General features: G+C 47.0%; 4 protein-coding genes across 12 annotated transcripts; 3 read left to right on the plus strand and 1 right to left on the minus strand.

Moving 5' to 3' along the window:
- The first annotated feature begins 273 nt into the window (after positions 1-273).
- Positions 274-1,825, plus strand: LOC6726311 (fibrinogen-like protein 1). Its single transcript, XM_002107236.4, has 2 exons — positions 274-1,598; positions 1,658-1,825. The coding sequence occupies exons 1-2, from the start codon at positions 460-462 to the stop codon at positions 1,797-1,799; spliced, it is 1,281 nt and encodes a 426-aa protein (XP_002107272.2). The 5' UTR covers positions 274-459; the 3' UTR covers positions 1,800-1,825.
- Positions 1,826-1,979: 154 nt separating this feature from the next.
- Positions 1,980-8,293, plus strand: LOC6726312 (glutathione synthetase). Of its 9 annotated transcripts, none has more exons than XM_016174128.3 (8): positions 1,986-2,347; positions 2,407-2,624; positions 2,943-3,155; positions 4,076-4,434; positions 6,882-6,924; positions 7,071-7,309; positions 7,380-7,764; positions 7,841-8,293. In XM_016174128.3, exons 2-8 carry the CDS (start codon positions 2,466-2,468, stop codon positions 8,141-8,143), a joined length of 1,701 nt encoding a protein of 566 aa, XP_016039859.1. In that variant the 5' UTR covers positions 1,986-2,347; positions 2,407-2,465; the 3' UTR covers positions 8,144-8,293. The 9 variants fall into 9 exon arrangements, 8 of the variants coding, with proteins under 8 accessions (XP_039152406.1, XP_039152407.1, XP_039152408.1 ...); XM_016174127.3 differs by having other exon boundaries at positions 1,986-2,280; XM_016174132.3 differs by lacking the exon at positions 4,076-4,434 and adding an exon at positions 6,241-6,374 and having other exon boundaries at positions 1,988-2,347.
- LOC6726313 (mitochondrial fission process protein 1) lies at positions 8,294-9,553 on the minus strand. The gene is made up of 3 exons (XM_002107238.4): positions 9,172-9,553; positions 8,881-9,106; positions 8,294-8,602 (listed from the first exon to the last, which is right to left on the minus strand). The coding sequence occupies exons 1-3, from the start codon at positions 9,275-9,277 to the stop codon at positions 8,440-8,442; spliced, it is 495 nt and encodes a 164-aa protein (XP_002107274.1). The 5' UTR covers positions 9,278-9,553; the 3' UTR covers positions 8,294-8,439.
- Positions 9,554-9,893: 340 nt separating this feature from the next.
- On the plus strand, positions 9,894-12,973 carry LOC6726314 (vacuolar protein sorting-associated protein 4). The gene is made up of 5 exons (XM_016174133.3): positions 9,894-10,097; positions 10,834-10,973; positions 11,067-11,928; positions 12,040-12,268; positions 12,338-12,973. Exons 2-5 carry the CDS (start codon positions 10,838-10,840, stop codon positions 12,437-12,439), a joined length of 1,329 nt encoding a protein of 442 aa, XP_016039864.1. The 5' UTR covers positions 9,894-10,097; positions 10,834-10,837; the 3' UTR covers positions 12,440-12,973.
- Positions 12,974-13,265: the final 292 nt, after the last annotated feature.

Below are 13,265 nucleotides of genomic sequence, written 5' to 3' on the forward strand. Positions count from 1 at the left end.
GATATATATGCATCTGAATTAATCGATACCAATGCCACGTGGTTGTTGTACAAAATAAACTTAGCTAATACAGCCTCCTGACTAAGCGAGCTCTTGAACCAATCGTGGTGGACTTTTTGTTTAAAAATATTTCTTTAAATCAACTTTATGTCTTTACTTGAAAATAATTTCCGCTCACAGACAGCTCTGTTTTTATTTTTTGATGATTCTTTTTTTTATTTTAAATTCACATCCTTTGCAAATACAAATTTCATTGCCATTAAAATGCGACTTCCAACCGGTTTTAATTAGAACACATAAATCCAGTTATTTCGAAAAACGAAGAAGTTGTAAAATTGTGACCCGAAAAAAAAAGTTATGCATCGTAAAACTGAGGCACTGCGAGAATATAATGATTTGTAAACACGATTTTTTCATTTACAATATTTAATAAATATTTCGAACGAATGTCCCAAAAGAATGCCCCATTTATCGCTGTGCAAAGTCAAGCCCTTTTCTTCCACTGTGCGGATTATAGGTGGACACTTAAACTCGCGGCTTAAAATGTCCAAGACTCCAAAGCAACACGTTATTACAAATTTGATGGGCACATCAAGTGCTTATAAATATTCATTAGCGCATAAAAAATCAGTTTACTTCGGCGCAGCAAGTGGCGCAGTTCGCATGTTCAGGATAATGGAAACCGCACGCCTCATCCTGATTCTTTCGCTTTCGATATCCACATCCTTGGCCAAGGATCCGGAGAGGTCCTCCGATCAAAATGTTGAAAATCCGTGCAGTGCGCACCGCATTTGGGTTTGGAGACCTATCCTCGATCGTTTCGCCAAGGTGAACTCCAGCGAGGAGCTAAAGAACCAAGTCCAGGCCATGTCGGAAACCATCAAGGAGCTGCGGACGCGCATCGGCCACAAGGACGAGCTGCTCCTGCTGCAAGCCAGCCAGATCAAGGACCAAAGTGCCAGGCTCAACGTTTTGGCCAAGAACATGAAAGTCCTTCGAAGTGAGTGGCTGACTGCCCAGGACGAGATCAAAAACAAGGACATACAAATACAATTGGGCGCGGCAAAGATCAAGCACTTGAGCGACGAACTCTTGTCGCAGTGCAGCCGCCAGGACACGTGTCCCACCGACGGCAAAGGTGGCATCTATAAGCTGAAGATCCGTGGATTGGCAGCATTCGAGGCTCCCTGCAGCTCCAACGGCTGGCTGACCATACAGAAACGCTACGATGGCTCCGAGAACTTCGATCGCGGTTGGAAGGACTACAAGGATGGATTCGGGCGCGTGAGAGGAGAGTTTTTCATCGGCCTGGAGAAAGTGCATCACATGACGCGCCAACGAAGCCACGAACTGTACATTAAGCTGGGCAAGATTGACGGCACCACCAGCCACGCCCACTACGACGACTTCGAACTCGGCGGCGAGAGTGAGTCCTATGAGCTGAAGTCGCTGGGCCGCTACAACGGCACAGCCGGCGACTCCCTGCGGCCACATGAGCGCCAAAAGTTCACCACCAACGACAGGGACAACGATGCCTATCGGTTCAACTGTGCCGCCGACGAATATGGTGGCTGGTGGTACTACGACTGCGCCAAGAGGTAAGTACGCCCATTATAGACACGTGTGTATGTAATACTAATCGGCGGAGTAACTGCAGCATGCTCAATGGCAAGTTCTACAAGGAGGGCCGCTCGCGGAATGGAAAAACCAATGGCATCATGTGGGGCTCCTGGCACAACAACGATTGGACCTACTCGCTCACCTTCGTGGAGATGATGATAAGGCCGCGAATAAATTAGAAATAATATTAATAATAGGAAAATGGCACAAATATACGATTGATTGTACAGTTTGTAATCATTACTGTCAATTCAAATTGATTGAATAACGGGCACTTGCTACACTTTTCTCGCAGCGTATTTCCCTGGTATTTTTTGATGCCATAATCTGGCATATTGCGGCACATCGCCGGCTGGTATTTTCTGCCCAACCCGCTGTGTGCACACTGCAGAAACTCGGCCAAAAATACTAGGCATTGGAAAACATTCTTATATTTTCGTTTAAATGCTTTTGGGCAAATTGTAAACTGACAACTCCCATCCCCAGCCGTTTGACGGTTTCCAAATTGACAGTGCAACCGGTGGAACAGGAGGAGCACCAGCAGCGTTACCCAGGAAACCAGCGGCGCAGCCACAACAATCGCCCGTTGAGAGCGCAGAGATAAGAGCGCCGCAGTTCCAGTCTTTCTAGACTCTAGAGCTTCCAGCGATACCAGCAGTGGTGAGTAGGCAGTAGACAGTCGTCGCAGTGCTCAGTGCCCAGCGAGCAGTTCCGGCGAGCAGACCCCGTGAGATACCGCGGATAGTGCGGCATAAGCGAACAACTAAGAAACTCTGCCCCTTCCAGACGCAGCTGACGCCCCAGATCCCAGATACCAGCAGCAGACCGCCCCAAGCAGAACGATCATGTCCAGCGACGCCAATACGCCCGTGCTGCGCAACTGCATCCGCTTGCCGCTGGCGGAGGACGAGCTACTGGAGGTGACGGCCAAGGCCAAGGACTATGCAATCATGCACGGCGCCGCCATGCGATCGAAGACGGCCTTCAGTCCGGACTCGCTGAATGTGGGTGGTACAGTGGGGACTCGCTAGCGAGGGCTCGTATCCATGCTAAGGTGGCTAGCTTCCGCTCAAGAAGCTCATGACATTCATTCTGCATCCAGTTGAACTACTTTTACATATCGCTTATCGAGTTCAGTTACTTTTAAATGATGTGTAATGCCAAATGTGATTGGACGCTCGAGTTTGTTTTCCATTTTATTCACGGTAGAGAAAGATTAGCAATGTGACGATATAAGCTACACAATAGCATTCAATCGAGCTCCAAGCTGGCGTGTTTTTGAGCTGAAGTTTGCCAGGATACTAAACATTTTCATTTTCCAGTTCGCCCCCTTCGTCCTGGTGCCTTCCTCGTTTCCGCGCAAGGAGTTCGAAAAGGCGGTGGCCCTGCAGCCGATCATCAATCGACTGATGCACAATGTGGCCCACGACGAGGAGTTCATCACGACGACGCTGGCGGAGACGATCAAAGTGGACGAGTTCACGGCCAATCTGTTTAACATCTACCGCAAGGTGCTGGCGCACGGATTCACCCAGGTGAGATTCCGTCAGCTGGCGTCCACCCATCTCCGATCCTCCGCCCTCTGCACACCACCATCGTATCACCCGCCAACGTATCCATCTCATCCCCATCGGGAGGGAGCACATCTACAGGCAGCCAGTGGGTTACTCGCTAGAATTTATTGGGCCCCTCCACCCGCGGTCGCAATCTAATCGCCACTCCATAAATCGCCCGGCCATAGCCATAGCCGCAGTCAAAGCCTAGAAGTCGGCTGTAGTCGCTAATCTCGCGTGATTTATGCGAGCATCCTGGACTCACAGCTCCTTATCGTTGGCTTGTAAATCGACGTAGGACAGCCCATCCCTGACCCCCATAACGCTAGAACTTTGCCATTGCTCCTCCTACTTTGATTTACATGCATTTCCCCTAACGAAACCAGCACAGAGGCGAATCCGTTGAACTCTTCCACGTCGCAAGAAGCTTAATCTTTGTAGATCCTATCAGAAAGGTGACAGTTTTATAATTTGAATAGTTATTGGCCCGGTAACTGATAGGGTTTATTAAATATAACTTTGCCAGCGCTATTTTTACTTTATTACTATTCAATCTTGTCTCGAATCTTATCGAAGTCTCAATTGAAGCATTTGAATGCTAGAATCAATTAAACTATTGTTCGTTTTAAACTTGTTGATTTTGCCAATGATTTTCAGTGTAAATACCTTTGTTTTTACTTGCAACTTAATCATTTTCATCACCCAATATCAAGTTTAGTTGCGATATTTGCTCTCTGTGCAAAATTTAGTTCACGATCTGTGCTTTTCTCGTCACCACTCCTTCAAAAACTTAAAACCTAACCACGCAATTGTACAAACTCTCGATCTCAAACGCAATCTGTTGCTCCATTATCCGTCACTCATTGCATCGCTGTGCTACGAAAAATGATTTTGAATCAAAGAAAACATCGCTGGGGATGCTGCGCAGCGATCTGATGCTGGAGTCCGGCTGTCCCGAGCTGTCGCCACGGGCGCTGCGAACGGCGGCTGGTGAGGATGGTGGTCAGGATGCGGGCGCTGCTGTGGGGCAAATAGCTGGAGCTGTCGGAGCTGCAGGAGTCGGAACTGCCGCTGGCACGGGCAGCAAGGAGAAGGAGGAGCAGAAGGAGCACAGGGAGGTCCAGCTGAGCCGGGCCACCAAAGAGCCGGAACGGAGGGCGACCGGCGCCCACTCCGCTTACTGCTGCTGGAAGCAAGTCGAGATCAATACGATAGCATCGGGCTTTGGCCACTTGGGACCAGCAAGTAAAACCATACAAAGGTGCTGTTCACGCGCACAGTGCATCCATCAGTGCAACTCCGCACCACGCCATCATCAGCAACACTTCCCCTAAAAACCCAGTATTCCTCCCATGACACTCATCTCATCGCATTTTTGCATTCCTGCATCGCTTGCATCCTCCGCCTAACCGCACAAAATCACACACTAACTCTTTTCGATAGCCGAATCAAATTTCAACCTATATTTGAGTCCTTAACTTTGTCAATCGAAAGAATCTTTCGTATCTGAAAAGAAAGAGCACTATAGTTAAAGATAGATCGGAATTAAAACGAAGTAACGTAGAGAACATTCTGTGAACATTGAGTTAAGTTTGCAGCAAGAAGTGCCATTGTATATTCAGATATTTCGACTGAAATAAGCTATTTAAAATATGTGAAATATTTAAATCAAATCTCGTAGTGTGTGCTTTTGTGTGTGTTGCTTTGTAAAGTCCTTTGTACTTTAGTTGAAGTTGATTTTGTTCCGCTGTTCCTTAGAAATGTATTTATGATTAACCATAGCTACAAACGTTGCTCCTCGAGATTGTTGCCTAGAGTTTTCATTTGCTGACGCTGCCTGTCGCCCGTTGCCTCCTGCCTGCCTGCTCTGCTCCTGCATCCTGGCACCTGCCACCCGCCACCCGCTCCTTCCGACCCAACCGTAGCCATCTAACCCGCCTAATAATCTCCACTTCCGTCAGTGATTGTCCGTTCTGCTGTCGCTTACTCTACCAACTTATCGTACAGACTTATGGGGCGTATAGGTCAGGGGTTATGTATATATCTTTCTAGAAGATTAAGAGATAGTGATTTCACAAGATCTGATAAAGTTTTTGGATGATACATCACATCAATTTGTCATTTGTAATCAGCAAAAGGCGCTAATTAAAAGCCTAGAAGTTTCTGGAGGTTGAACTCTGCACTTAAATGTTTGAAACAACAAATGTAGTTTTTACTTTTATAGATATTAAACTCAAGGCCGCATTTTGGTCATACGTTGTAGACGAAGCCCCACATGGAGGGCCCACAGCTGTACTGCAGATAGGGTTACAGATAGGGATACGGACACGCTGATATAGATACGCCTGGTAATTGTTTATTTAAAGTCGAGGCGAGGGCGATAACGCGCCCAATAAGTGCATTTGTGGGTGCAAAATGTGGTCGCGAAGCCGATCAATTTGTCTTCAATTACAAATTCAAGCCTCGAATAACCGAGATTACTTGTTCTCCACTTTTATGAAATGCCAGAACTCAAAACACTTGCACGCACGTTTTGAGTTTTCAGCTGTTTGTCTGTTTGTTTAATTGCCAGCCATGGTGACGTAAACATAATTATAAACAGATTAGATCAGAGCATGCTTATTAAATAGTAAAATAACCAGCTGAAAATGGGCTACAAACTTGTTACTACTTCGTCATGCTTAGTTACATACTTGTGATGAAATGGAAAATAGAAGAAAGAAACTGATATCGGAAATACATATTTAAACAATTTGAAACTGGCGGCGTTTGTGGCGAAATATTTGGAGACTTTCATAGCTTAGCCCTAAAAATTATAGTTTTTGGAGTTAATAGCATTGGGAGATGCATCGTTTCACTGTACCCATCTTGCACCATTTCTCGCCTCTCTCTCTCTATCTCTCTCTTTTTGAATATATATTTAAAAATCCGCACCTGCCTCATCCTACATACGGACGAGGATCGTAAACCATACCTAGATATATTAATTCGCTCTACCGGCTAAGCAGCTAATCTTTAAGGGACGCACCTAATGTATATATATCTTGTATAACGATCATAATTGCAGGCATATAGCATCGGTCTGTTGCGATCCGACTATATGGCACACGTGTCCGAGGGCTGTGCGATAAAGCAGGTCGAGATCAACACGGTGGCCTCCAGTTTCGCTGGCATAGCCACCCAATTGGTGCCGCAGCAGAAGTATTAAGCGCTCTTCTCTCTATCTCTTTCTACATATATATATATATCTATCTCTCTCATATATCTGTTTTTTTAACGCACGAATGCACAATGCACACACCTAAAGCAAAAGCACACTACACCTGACCTTTTATCCTTTCATCCAAATCCTTCTCCTTCTCACTGATCACTTATCCACCTTAAGAGGTGCCATCTCTATCGTTTGTTGTCTCTTTCTGCATGCAGTTTGATTGGTTATGGCTCTATCCGTCTCTTTCCACACGCTGTAGCTTCACATTGCCGGCATTCACACGTAACCCCACTTCCACACTTTCCCTAACCACAAACATACGTATATCCGCCCATTTGAGAGGTTTTGGTCTCAGTAATTAACACCCATTTGACCCCCAAATCCACCCGAACATTTGTTGTTGTTTGTTGCTGTTGTTGGTCGCTGAGAGACTGCGGAATTATGCTAATGTCTGTCTCTTTCTGTTCCGGCACCACCCGTCTCTTTCGCCCGCGCAGATTCGTACTCAGCGAGCTGGGACATGCGGATAAGCTGCACAATGTGAGTATCTTAAGATATATAATCTATATCTATAAAATATATATATAAACATATAATCATATATAATAATTATATGATCTGTGTTTCCTGAACAATAACCATGAGTAAAAGATAACTTAAATAATATGATTGTAATCCCGCTACAGATGCCGGATAACAATGCCCTGGCCGGACTCTGCGATGGCATGGTGAAGGCGTGGGACATCTATGCGAAGCCGCAGGCCGTGATCCTGTTCATCATCGAGGATGTGTCGTACAACATCTGCGACCAGCGATTCCACGAGTTCTACATTCGCGAGACGTATCCGCACATCAAGGTGCTGCGCCGCACCCTCACCGAGGTCCATCGGGAGGGCAAGCTGGGCCAGTCCAAGGAGCTGCTCCTGTAAGTGCACATTAATACCTACATACAGCATTGAACTGTGTGCTCAACTCACCCGCTTGCCGCACCACAGGGGATCCCAAGAGGTGGCCGTCATCTACTTCCGAGCTGGCTACGAGCCCGGACACTATCACTCGCAGGCGGAGTGGGATGCCCGCTACCTGATGGAGACTTCGCTGGCCATCAAGTGCCCCTCCATTCACTACCATCTGGCGGGCACCAAGAAGGTGCAGCAGGCACTGGCCCAGCCGGCGGTGCTCGAGCGTTTCATCAACGATCCGGAGGAGATCAAGGCGGTGGGCAAGATCTTCACGGGTCTCTACTCGCTGGACGACAACGAGGCGGGGAATGCCAGCTACGAGATGGCGCTGCGCACTCCGGAGAGATTCGTGCTGAAGCCGCAGCGCGAGGGAGGTGGCAATAACGTCTACGGCGTGGATATTCCCGATGCGCTAAAGGTAAGCGATTCCACTCTGATGATTTATTTGAATTGTGAACAGTTTTGTAACAAATCCTTCTTCTTTTATCCATCAGCGCATGTCACGAGTGGAGCGCTCCGCATGGATTCTGATGGACCTGATTCATCCGCCACTGACCAAGGGCTATATGGTGCGGCCCGGTGGCGATATGCCGCCCCAGATCGTGGACATGGTCTCCGAGCTGGGCATCTTCGGTGTGGTGATCGGAGATGCGGAGCACATTGTGCACAACTACCAGGCGGGACACATGCTGCGCACAAAGCTCTCAACCGCCAACGAAGGAGGCGTGGCAGCCGGTCTGGGCGCCCTGGACAGTCCATATCTGATCGACAGTGATGACGAGGATGAGCAGAAGTAGGATCCTTTATGAGATAAAGGCTTCGAACGCCGGCATTCCACCTGTTGCCTCAGTCTTGTATACATGATTATTTTTGTAAAGCGAATTGTAAATTTTTTGCACTATTTTTCCCCCGTCCCAATGTCAATAAACAAAACGTGAAACTAGAAATCCTTGTCAATATGCAAACTGGATTTGGGGCTAAAGCTTTGCTACATTTCATGTAAACTCTTAGTATCTAAGAACTATCACCGTGGAGTAGAATGGGAGTTGATGTGGAGTAGGGCCGATGCTGGGCACATCCCAGACAGCGTTCACTACCGCACCGTCTTGCGGTAGGTGGCGTCCATCAGGCGGTCCACCATACTGTCGATGGGATGGATGATAAGCGGTATGCTGGCCAGGCCCACCAGGGTGGGCACCGTCTTCAGCACGGGCATAGGCGCTTTGCTCAGCAGTGTTTTGGTGGCCCAGGTGATCCTAAAACGATATAAATGAGTATTGCTTATTATGAGGATCTAACTCAATACCAAAAGCTTTATGATCTTGGAGAGAACGATGACTTCACCGTCACCGTGCACATGCCATTCTACTACGTATGCATTCAATAGAAACTATGCTTACTTATATAAGATAAGTATTATGCAACTTATGGAAAAAGGGAACCCTCAAGATGCCTCATTTCATACTTCCAACTATTTAAATACAACCATTGAGTCTACGTTTTTGGGCAATTATCTGGCAAGGGATGAACGCACCTATTGATGACCAGGCCGGGAATGGCAACGGAGGCCAACATCTGCCAGCAGAAGACGTCGCCGCCCTTGACGACCACTTCTCTGGAGGAAGCGCCATCCATTTGGAGGCGCAGTGCCTTGTCAAAGGTGTCCGTGCAAACGTATCCGATGGCCATGCCGTAGGATGCGGCTACCAGAGACTTGGGCACCAGCGGACGGAAGGACTCGCCAATCTCGTTGCTGTAGCCTGCAAAGCCGGGATAATTAAACTCATATTTCGATGGATCTGAACAGATTGGGAGGAACACTTACCCATATAGCGAATGAAGGTGTCCCGATAGATGTCCACCTCCTTCAAAGCCGTGGAGGTTTGCTTGGTGTCCTTTTCCCGGCGGATGAACTGTTTATCCTCCGACATGGTCTTTACCGATTTTTTTTATTTCTACTTTGGAATGGCAGAAGTTCTATTGCTATTTTGATTTTCGAGTAATTGGGTAATATGACAAGATGATCAGCTCCCACTGACGCAAAATCAGCTGGCAACTGGGTTTCCTAAAAATCCATTAAAATCGCTTTAAATATCGCTTTAAATAAAATGATTAAAGCGCCTAACTGCCTATAAATTGGAGACTTAAAAACAAACTGTTTATATAAATATTTTAATTGCGCGATTCGATAATGTATTATTGTTATCGATTGGCAGAGCTGGTGGAAAAAACGCTAGAATAAGCTATTTATGGCGATTACATTTTATAGGAATTTATAGTAATAATGGAATGTTCTTTATCAGAAATATAAGCGTTATATTTGTTTTTTTTTTATGAGCTAAAGCCGTTTGATATCGCTTGCTATACATTTAATCATATGACATATGAGTGCCGACATTTTTGAAACGAAATAATGTAATGCTAACAAATTGTCATACAAACATTCATTTTTATTACTTTCACGAATGTGATTTTATAAGAGAAAAAAAAACAGCATTTTGGCTACATTTTCAAAAAGCGCGCCAATTGACTTCATCTTTCCATGTGTGACCATTGCAGCTGCACCGCGATTTAAGGCCCAACCCGTGCTGTGGTCACACTGACAAATAAAAAAAAACAAGACGTCGTCATTCGCGTTGGAATTCCAACAAAATAGTTAAGTTTTCCTTTTGTTTAACACCTGTCGAGTTAGCCAGCGAGTTAGCCAGTGACGCTTGCCGGGATACCAGGAGCAAGTCAGCCAGCATAAATGTGAGTAATGGCCGGAACTGACCCGCCAACCCCTCCGCAGCCGCCCCGCAAAAAGTTGGCTACTTGTGTTTTTGTCAATGCCGCTGTATTCGGGCATTAGTCATGCCCAGAAATTCGATTTTGCTCGCGAACTGCGTCACCGAAGGACACTGAACAGCAAGATGGGAGTTACCACTCCGCCAAGGATCCATTGGGTAACCATCGTCAGCGGCCTGGCCAGCGAAACTCACGCCAAGATGATGGATTCCCAAGGGGAGGGGCTATTATAACCCGAATTATATCCAAATTCTATGGAATCATTATGCTCGGGAAGTTGGGCATTCCAAATGAGTTATAAGAATCGATTTGGATAGTGAGTGTAAAGCAATCTAAAGATATAAACAAAGCTAGGATCAGATACAGTTGATTTTGCATAAATCGATATTGTAACTATACTTTTAGAACCTGTTTAATAACTTTATTTTAACTTTATTCTATACATTATGCTCCATATTGCACAAATCGATTTGTCCACATAATTGTGCATCTTAACTTCTCTGTGTAGTAAAGTATTAAGCTTAAAAATTTGGGAACTTAACTCTAAGCGGAGCAGAAATGATTAGAAAGCGGAAATGAGAACTTAAATTAAGATTACAATCCATATTCGAAAAAGTAGTACACGTTAAGCCTTAGTGGATAGTTCCTCCTATCAAAATGCCAGTTGAAATAACGATGTGTGAACGTTTATAACTTTTAGAACCATGGCAGCCGGAACAACACTACAGAAAGCCATCGATCTGGTGACTAAGGCCACCGAGGAGGATCGAAATAAGAACTACGCGGAGGCACTGCGTCTGTATGAGCACGGCGTGGAGTACTTCCTGCACACCATCAAATGTAAGTAGTGCGTAAGTGCATCTAGCGTGTACTTATACTCACTGAGTAGAAGCAAGGGTACTACTAACTATCAAATTACTATTTAACGAGCAGATGAGGCACAGGGCGAGAAGGCCAAGGACTCGATACGGGCCAAGTGCCTGCAGTATTTGGACCGGGCCGAGAAGCTGAAGGAGTACCTGAAGAAGGGCAAAAAGAAACCGATCAAGGAGGGCGGCGAGTCCAGCGCCAAGGACGATAAGGACAAAAAGAGCGACAGCGACGACGAGGACGGCGACGATCCCGAGAAGAAGAAGCTGCAGAGCAAGCTGGAGGACGCCATTGTCATAGAGAAGCCAAAGGTTCAGTGGTCCGATGTCGCTGGCCTGGATGCCGCCAAGGAGGCGCTGAAGGAGGCCGTTATCCTGCCGATCAAATTCCCGCAGCTCTTCACAGGCAAGCGGATTCCGTGGAAGGGCATCCTGCTTTTCGGCCCGCCCGGTACCGGTAAATCGTATCTAGCCAAGGCCGTCGCCACGGAGGCCAATCGCTCCACATTCTTCTCGGTGTCCAGTTCGGATCTGATGTCCAAGTGGCTGGGCGAGTCCGAGAAGCTGGTCAAGAATCTCTTCGAACTGGCCCGCCAGCACAAGCCCTCCATTATCTTCATTGACGAGATCGATTCGATGTGCTCGGCGAGATCGGACAACGAGAACGACAGCGTGCGGCGCATCAAGACCGAGTTTCTGGTGCAGATGCAGGGCGTGGGCAATGACACCGATGGCATTCTCGTCCTCGGCGCCACAAACATACCGTGGGTCCTCGACTCGGCCATTCGGCGTCGATTCGAGAAGCGCATCTACATTCCGCTGCCGGAGGCGCATGCCCGCCTCGTCATGTTCAAGATCCATCTGGGCAACACCACGCACGTGCTCACCGAGCAGGATCTCAAGGAGTTGGCCGGCAAAACCGAGGGGTAAATGCACTCCATAACCTAATTGATTCACTATCACACAAAAATGATTCATTGCTTATACAATTTATATGTAAGCATATTTAACTAAGTGACGGATTTTCCGTTTTGCAGCTACTCCGGCGCGGATATATCAATCGTGGTGCGCGATGCACTGATGGAACCCGTGAGGAAAGTGCAGACCGCCACGCATTTCAAGCGGGTATCCGGTCCGAGTCCCACCAACCACGAGGAGATTGTCAACGATTTGCTGGTTCCGTGCTCGCCCGGCGACCAGGGCGCCGTCGAGATGAACTGGATGGATGTGCCCAGCGACAAGCTCTTCGAACCGCCCGTGACCATGGTACGGCATCTCTTAGCTATCAACCTTTTTTCGCAGTGCCTATAATCTTTCCTAAACTTCTCCATCCAGCGCGACATGCTCAAGTCCTTGTCCCGCACGAAACCCACTGTCAACGAAGACGATCTGAAGAAGCTGCGCAAATTCACAGAGGACTTTGGGCAGGAGGGCTAGACACGATCCGCGCCAGAAATCGTCAGCACCACCAGCTAATTCTAATTGTTGCCTATTGCATAAATTTAAACACGTTTTACTTCTGGCTCTCCTTAAACATTTTTTTATTTTATATATATATAATGTAAACATACGATATATGGTTAAAATGTAATTCAAATTTGTCGTTCGATTGCTACGGAGATGAAGGACATGCAGTGAGCGTGAAGCGGGTGGATCTGTGGATTGTTGTAATCACAAAGTCAATGTATTTTTGTACTCTTAATGTTAAGCGATGGAAGAAACCCGACATCCAGCCTGAAAATGAAACCGACACAGAAACCGAATGTAATATGAGTGTCCGCCGCGCTTGCGCAATATTTGCCACTCGGACTTGCCACGGACACCTGATCAGAGCAGCAGCAATCAGCGGAGGAGCTGGAGCTGGAGAAGCAGAAGCAGAAGGAGCAGGAGCAGTTGGAGGAGTTTAAGCGCAGTCGAGCAAACCTATTTAACTTGTAACGTACCAGAAATAAAAGCGAAAATTGTATACTATGTATAACGACGACCCGGGAATGCCAATTGCAAGCGGAATCGTCGCGGGGAATCCCCGCCGCGGCAAGTGACCCCATTTCAATGTGAGCCACCAATGTGGGTGGGTGGCCGGTGGACGGAATGGAGAAACTGAGCGCAGAGAGTACCAGCGGCACTTTCCGTCTTAAAGTGGCGCAAAGAATGCGTGAGTCTCAGCCGGCTGACCCACATGGCAAGTGCGATAAGATCTTTCCAGCCCACCAGCATATGTGCGCTCGTTCCTGGCCGATCGGCCAGATATCGGGCATATAGC

Source organism: Drosophila simulans, chromosome X (assembly GCF_016746395.2).
Source record: "Drosophila simulans strain w501 chromosome X, Prin_Dsim_3.1, whole genome shotgun sequence".
NCBI classification, from domain to species: Eukaryota; Metazoa; Arthropoda; class Insecta; order Diptera; family Drosophilidae; genus Drosophila; species Drosophila simulans.

What these genes read in the sequence shown, in the direction of transcription:
- LOC6726314 (XM_016174133.3), top strand. Translation starts at nt 10,838, where the DNA reads ATGGCAGCCGGAACAACACTACAGAAAGCCATCGATCTGGTGACTAAG. An exon ending in CTTCCTGCACACCATCAAAT is followed by an intron (nt 10,974 to 11,066) that starts GTAAGTAGTGCG and finishes TTTAACGAGCAG; the next exon opens with ATGAGGCACAGGGCGAGAAG. An exon ending in TTGGCCGGCAAAACCGAGGG is followed by an intron (nt 11,929 to 12,039) that starts GTAAATGCACTC and finishes TCCGTTTTGCAG; the next exon opens with CTACTCCGGCGCGGATATAT.
- LOC6726312 (XM_016174128.3), top strand. Translation starts at nt 2,466, where the DNA reads ATGTCCAGCGACGCCAATACGCCCGTGCTGCGCAACTGCATCCGCTTG. An exon ending in GCAAGTAAAACCATACAAAG is followed by an intron (nt 4,435 to 6,881) that starts GTGCTGTTCACG and finishes TCGCCCGCGCAG; the next exon opens with ATTCGTACTCAGCGAGCTGG. An exon ending in ATATTCCCGATGCGCTAAAG is followed by an intron (nt 7,765 to 7,840) that starts GTAAGCGATTCC and finishes TTTATCCATCAG; the next exon opens with CGCATGTCACGAGTGGAGCG.
- LOC6726311 (XM_002107236.4), top strand. Translation starts at nt 460, where the DNA reads ATGCCCCATTTATCGCTGTGCAAAGTCAAGCCCTTTTCTTCCACTGTG. An exon ending in TACTACGACTGCGCCAAGAG is followed by an intron (nt 1,599 to 1,657) that starts GTAAGTACGCCC and finishes GAGTAACTGCAG; the next exon opens with CATGCTCAATGGCAAGTTCT.
- LOC6726313 (XM_002107238.4), bottom strand. Translation starts at nt 9,277, where the DNA reads ATGTCGGAGGATAAACAGTTCATCCGCCGGGAAAAGGACACCAAGCAA. An exon ending in CACCTTCATTCGCTATATGG is followed by an intron (nt 9,107 to 9,171) that starts GTAAGTGTTCCT and finishes CCGGCTTTGCAG; the next exon opens with GCTACAGCAACGAGATTGGC. An exon ending in CCCGGCCTGGTCATCAATAG is followed by an intron (nt 8,603 to 8,880) that starts GTGCGTTCATCC and finishes ATATCGTTTTAG; the next exon opens with GATCACCTGGGCCACCAAAA.